General features: G+C 43.5%; 1 protein-coding gene across 1 annotated transcript; it reads left to right on the top strand.

Moving 5' to 3' along the window:
* Positions 1-1,764: 1,764 nt before the first annotated feature.
* On the top strand, positions 1,765-3,024 carry LOC123870472. The gene has a single exon (XM_045913798.1). The coding sequence runs from the start codon at positions 1,765-1,767 to the stop codon at positions 3,022-3,024; it is 1,260 nt and encodes a 419-aa protein (XP_045769754.1).
* The last annotated feature ends 3,079 nt before the right edge of the window (positions 3,025-6,103 follow it).

Here is a 6,103-nt window from a genome sequence, read left to right as displayed (position 1 = left end):
AAATTGGAACTACGATTGTATGAAATGGTATGAAACGAGTGACGGAGAGGGCCCTGTTAAGTTTCTCCAAAATTTGATAAAAACCCTTTTCCCAGAAACTTCCTTTGTTGCCAGTAAGGTGGTAACTAGCCACGATCTCCAACTAGACCAGCCCAAAGTCAGTTTAGAAATTATTTTCCAAATTTCTCTTCCTTGCTCCCTTTAATTCGTCTACAGCGTCACCATTGCGCCAGGGTGATCGTCAAAATAACATGACCTGCATTCCACTTACGTTGATAGACGTTGGGTTCCCAAGGTTCTGGAATGGCGACTTCGCACTGGAAAATGCAGCGTTGGCAGACCTCACACTTGTATCAGGCGCTGCTAGAATATGGCTCGTGGAAGACCCCATAAGACGGCCGTGGACGTCTAGGGGTTGTCGACGAAAGAAGGAGCGAACATGGTATTAGAGACGGCTAACTAATTCCGTGTGGCGCAAAACCATATCAATCCAATTTCCGTTATGAGACGAGGAACCAAAGACGCTCCGTGGAATGTGCTAATAACGAGCTCAAACCCATAGAGATGTAGTATACTAGAGGTGATGATGTCCCGCAAAATCTATAACCAACCACCTGTAGTGATAAATAGTATAAAAATAACAATTGGGCAACAGAAGGTCCGGAAGTAATAGTGATGGCCTAAAAAACATTTCTATTTAATGAAAACTCTGCTTCGGTAGTATAACTAATTAAGGCAAATCGTTCTCCCGCGGAAAGACAACCATAAAAAATTTTGCGTGTATAATTTTTACTTTTTTTATTACGTTTTGGTATTGAGAGATGGTTGTCATAATTTGGAGATCCATATTTCACCTGGGCATCCATGCCTCGAAGAGTCTTTTGGATATTTTATATAGTTAAGCGAGGGCGCGGCGCTTTTTTGGCGGCTGATGTATGAGATCTGCACCTCTACGTTCTATAACTCTATGCTCAAGCCCTACAAAGATAAAGTCGGGGTTCGGAGGGTGAATTTTAATTAAATGCGTCCACGACATTAATGAGATGAAAGTGAGCTCGGCTCTTTATCGTGATTTGTTTGTAGAGTACGTACCTATTTGTATAATAATAAGGGTAAGATTTTTATGTACCTACCTACATAACTACTACCTACCCAAAATAAAACAAATCTTTTTATTAAGTAGGCTACATAACGAAAAGATACATTTTATTGTGATTTCAAATTTAATATTATTATTTTTAACAAGCGTTCTGCCTGGCATCGCTCGGTCGTTTGATATAATTATGTAGCTTTATTCACATACTAAAGTACCTATTTAACCAAAGTCATAACCATTTGGAATAATGTACCTGCCTACCTTAATGATTGCATACAAAATATATTCATCCTCTATTAAACCAATTTAAGGGCCAAAAATCCCAAATCCCAAAAAAAGGGCCAAAATTTATTCCCAAAAATCCTTATTTAACACTAGAAAGACAGCAAAATCTCCCTACTTACAAATACTAGGGCCAAATATGCGGTCAAATAAACGCACTTTTTTTATTATATTGCTTACTATAGTCTCTCAGAGCCTACGCGTTGATATAGAGTCCGTCAGGACAAGTCTTTTTATAAATATGTGTAGGTATGTACACACAATGGTACCTAGGTCCATTTAAAAACGTAGGTCCGTCTAACTAGTCTCTCAGTTGCGCGAGCGCCGCGCCCCGTATCGGTCGTGTGCAGTGTGCCTGCTGTACGGCGGCGCTGCAGTTTTGAAAAATGACGTTATCGTGCAATAATTGTAGGGTCGTAATATGTGAATTATTAACGTACGTAAAAGCAAAATTGTCTGTGGCTGATGAAGACAGCATTGTGAGGATTTGTGCCGCGACCTTCTCATCGGAGGAGATCGAGGAAAGTTATAAATTGCTCGTCGATTCCCTACCGCAGGATCTGCGTAAAACTGCGAGGAGAGGAAAAGGCAAAGAAAACCGTTTTTTAAACGACATAATCAGTCTTTTTAAGGGCACTGACCCTGATGTTTTGCCAGTGTTCGTAGCGAGAGACTTAGATAAGTTACCCCCGATTACGTTTGATCACCTTGACGTCTCAAAACTACTTAAGGATCTGGCCGTTGTGCAGGCCGAGATAAAAGATATTAAGTCGTCATATGTAACTATCGACCAGCTGGAAAAAGTGAGAACTGAGTGCCAAAGTCACCGATATACATCGCCGCCCTTCTCAGCTGCAAAGGTGAACATGAAAAGAGGCGCATATCGGGACAGTGGGCCCATTGGATTGTCGCAACTCGATGATACGATCATTACAAATCACAGCGATCGTCCTAACGTTGAGTCGTCATCTCCGAGAGATCTTAGTTTAAACTATAGGAGCATAAATTATATGGAAGGTAGTGCGGCGGGTAGTTATAAATCTCAACGTATCCTGAGCGGCGAAGGCGCGCGCGCCGCGGAACAGGTGAGCGCCGCGGGCGCGGGCGGCGCGGGTGATGTGTCATCGCAACCAGCGGTGAGTGCGCCGAGCGCTCAGCCGGCCAGCGAGACGGCTCCGATCCGGGCAGCGGGTGTGTTGTCGTTCGCTGAGGTGACTAAGACAGAAGGCGAGTGGAATGTTGTACAGCGTCGGAAACCGAAAACGAGATCGTATCGTTACCAGGGAGTCGCGGGGGTCTCCAATGACGAGAATTGTAACTTTAAAGCCGCCGACAGAAAAGTCCCAATTTTTATTACCATGATACACAAAGATACCACGGAGAAGGATATTATGGATTACGTCTATAACAAAACGAAAGAGCATATCAATCTCGAAAAGATTTCCTTTTTACGAGGAAACAAGGACTATAACGCGTACAAATTTTTTGTATCAGAGCGGAAAATAGAAATATTTTTAGATGCAACACTCTGGCCGGAGGGAGTAATATTCAGGCGTTTCGTCAATTTCAAGCGAAATAACAGGATTGGTGCGAACGGTGTGGCGACGAATACCGTGAACGGCCCTACCCCGACTGTTAATGGATAAAAGATTCACCTGTAATTTAGTAAGCTTCAACTGTAAAAGTATAAAGCGCTCAGTTGACAATGTGAGGCTTTTGTGTCAGTCGGCGAGTGTGATAGCACTTCAAGAAACGTGGTTATTTGGGCATGATATTCAGTTTCTTAGCGGGATTGATGAGCGTTTTGGCAGCACGGGCACTTCTGCAATGGATGCGGCGGCGGGCATGGTGTGCGGCCGGCCTTATGGAGGTGTAGCGCTGCTATGGAATAAAAGTGTTTTCCAAAATGTGTCGGTCGTGTGTTGTGATAATCCACGAATATGTGCCATAGAAATAGTGCTGGGCGATAGGTCTATTTTAGTGTTTAGTATTTATATGCCTACAGATAAAATGGTGAACCTTACGGAATTCACTGATTGCCTCAGTTCGGTGAGTGCTATTATTAACAGTATGAACGTAGAATGTGTTTACATCCTTGGCGACTTTAACGCCCATCCGAATGAACGTTTTTATAACGAGTTGACGTGTTTTTGTGACGAGCAAGAGTGGTCATGTGTGGATGTACAGATTTTAGGCATAAGGTCGGACACATACACGTTTGTGAGTGAAGCCCACGGGTCGAGGCGGTGGCTTGATCACTGCGTGACGACCAACTCGGCTTATTCGTCAATTTCCAATGTATATGTAAAGTACGATGTGTATTGGTCCGACCATTATCCGTTGATTATTGAGTGTGACTTGGATATGGTTAAACCAAAGTTGACGAGTGTATGTAACATGCCGAGCGAGATTCTATGGGGAGATAGAAAACCGGAAGAAATAGTGATGTATACGAAACTATGTCATGAAAAATTAAAAGCTATTGATTTTCCCGAGGAATTTCGTTCGTGTAGTGATTGTGTTTGCGGGCGTATCGATCACACATTACTTATCGATAAATTGTATAGCGACATTGTAAATGTTCTGTCTGTGGCTGCCACTGAATCCAAAACTGTAAGATCGCGCGTTGGGAAGCGTCCTGTGGCGGGGTGGAACAGGTATGTTCGCGATGCACACAGGGAGGCCCGGTCGAAGTTTTTAATATGGGTCTGGTGGGGTAAACCAAAATATGGTAGGGTCTATGACGACATGCATCGAAGTCGCAGTCTATTTAAGTCACGCTTACGGTGGTGTCAGAACCACAGCGAACAAATAAGGATGAATATCTTGGCTTCACAGCATGCGAAAAATGATTTTCGTAACTTTTGGAAATCCACCAATAAATCAAACGGTAGGCCTGGCCTACCAGTGAGCGTGAATGGTATTAATGAGCATAGTCTTATAGCAGACATGTTTAAAGAACATTTCACAGTGACTTCACCGTTGGGACCATCACAGTCCGTCAGTGAAGAGTGTACGTGTGGCCAGGAGATTGGAATCCGTTTTACAGCTAAGGATGTCAATAATGCTATAACTTCTATGTCGCGTGGAAAGTCTCCTGGCCATGACGGGCTGAGTATTGAACATCTGCAGCATGCGGGTCCTCACTTACCTAGAGTACTTTCCATGTTGTACAACTTATGTATAGCGCATTCGTACTTACCCGCTGCACTGATGAGAACTGTGGTGGTGCCAATTGTGAAAAACAAAACTGGGGACATATCTGATAAAGCCAACTACAGGCCTATCTCACTTGCCGCGGTTGTGGCGAAAGTGCTTGACAGTTTGCTTAACATCCAGCTGGATAAACATATACTCCTACACGACAATCAGTTTGGCTTCAGGCCAGGTTTATCAACAGAGTCGGCCATATTATGTTTAAAGCAAACTGTAAAGTACTATACGGACAGACGAACGCCTATTTATGCGTGTTTTCTGGACCTTAGCAAGGCATTTGACCTGGTAAGTTACGATATCCTATGGCATAAATTGAAAGACACCGGACTGCCCGAAGAAGTTACTAGGATCTTCAAATATTGGTATCGAAACCAGGTCAATGTCGTGAGATGGTCCGAAACGTATTCGCAGCCATATAGGTTAGAGTGCGGCGTGCGACAGGGGGGCTTAACTTCCCCTAAGCTCTTTAACCTTTATGTCAACGCACTGATAGAGTCGCTTAGCACTACTCATGTTGGTTGCCATATTGACGGAGTATGTCTCAACAACATCAGTTACGCAGATGACATGGTGTTGCTCAGTGCTTCTGTTTGTGGCTTGGCAAAATTGTTAAGCATGTGTGAAAGCTACGCCCGCAGTCACGGGTTAACGTATAATGTAAAAAAAAGCGAATGCATGGTCTTTCAGGCCAAAGGGAAACCAGTGCCCTCAAACGTACCACCCATTAAGTTATACGGTACCCCCTTAAAGAGGGTGTTTCAGTTCAAATACCTAGGGCATCTGGTGTCTTTTGACCTGAAAGACGATGCTGACATAGAGAGAGAACGCAGGGCATTGTCTATTAGAGCGAACATGATCGCTCGCAGGTTTGCTCGTTGTACTATTCCTGTAAAAGTAACGCTCTTTAGAGCTTACTGCACTTCTTTTTACACGAGTAGCCTGTGGGTGGACTACACGCAGAAACAGTACAATGCCCTGCGTGTCCAGTACAATAATGCATTCAGGATGCTATTGGGCCTGCCTCGTTACTGCAGCGCGTCGGGTATGTTCGCGGATGCGCATGTGGATTGCTTTTATACTACCATGCGTAAGCGGTGCACATCCCTGGTGCGCAGGGTACGGGCTAGTTCCAATGCCATCCTGAGGGCATTTGCTGACAGGTTTGATTGTCAGTACCTGAACCATTGTCATATGGTGCACATGCTGACTAATCAAGCCTGTCTTAGATATAGTATTAGGATTAAGTAATTAGATAGATATAAGATCACTAACATTAGTTTTTATGGTGTGTTATTACTAACAATTATGATCAATTTTATGGTCGAAGTAAAGGATTTTTATTTTATTTATTTATTTTAATCCAGCGCGGTGCCAACGATTATGCGGGCCGAGGAAGATTGATGACGACCCACGAACGAGGCTTAACCCTCGGAATCAGCAGGATTATGACCCATAAATAGCTATTTATTTTTGCACGCAAGTTATTCAATGTACAAGGCCTCTGATAAT

This window comes from Maniola jurtina, chromosome 12 (genome assembly GCF_905333055.1).
Source record: "Maniola jurtina chromosome 12, ilManJurt1.1, whole genome shotgun sequence".
Classification (NCBI taxonomy): domain Eukaryota; kingdom Metazoa; phylum Arthropoda; class Insecta; order Lepidoptera; family Nymphalidae; genus Maniola; species Maniola jurtina.
The sequence above is the reverse complement of the archived record's forward strand: the minus strand, read 5'-3'. Positions and strand labels throughout refer to the sequence as shown.

Bases quoted from the DNA above. Each gene is read 5' to 3' on its own strand.
- LOC123870472 (XM_045913798.1), top strand. From the start codon at position 1,765: ATGACGTTATCGTGCAATAATTGTAGGGTCGTAATATGTGAATTATTA.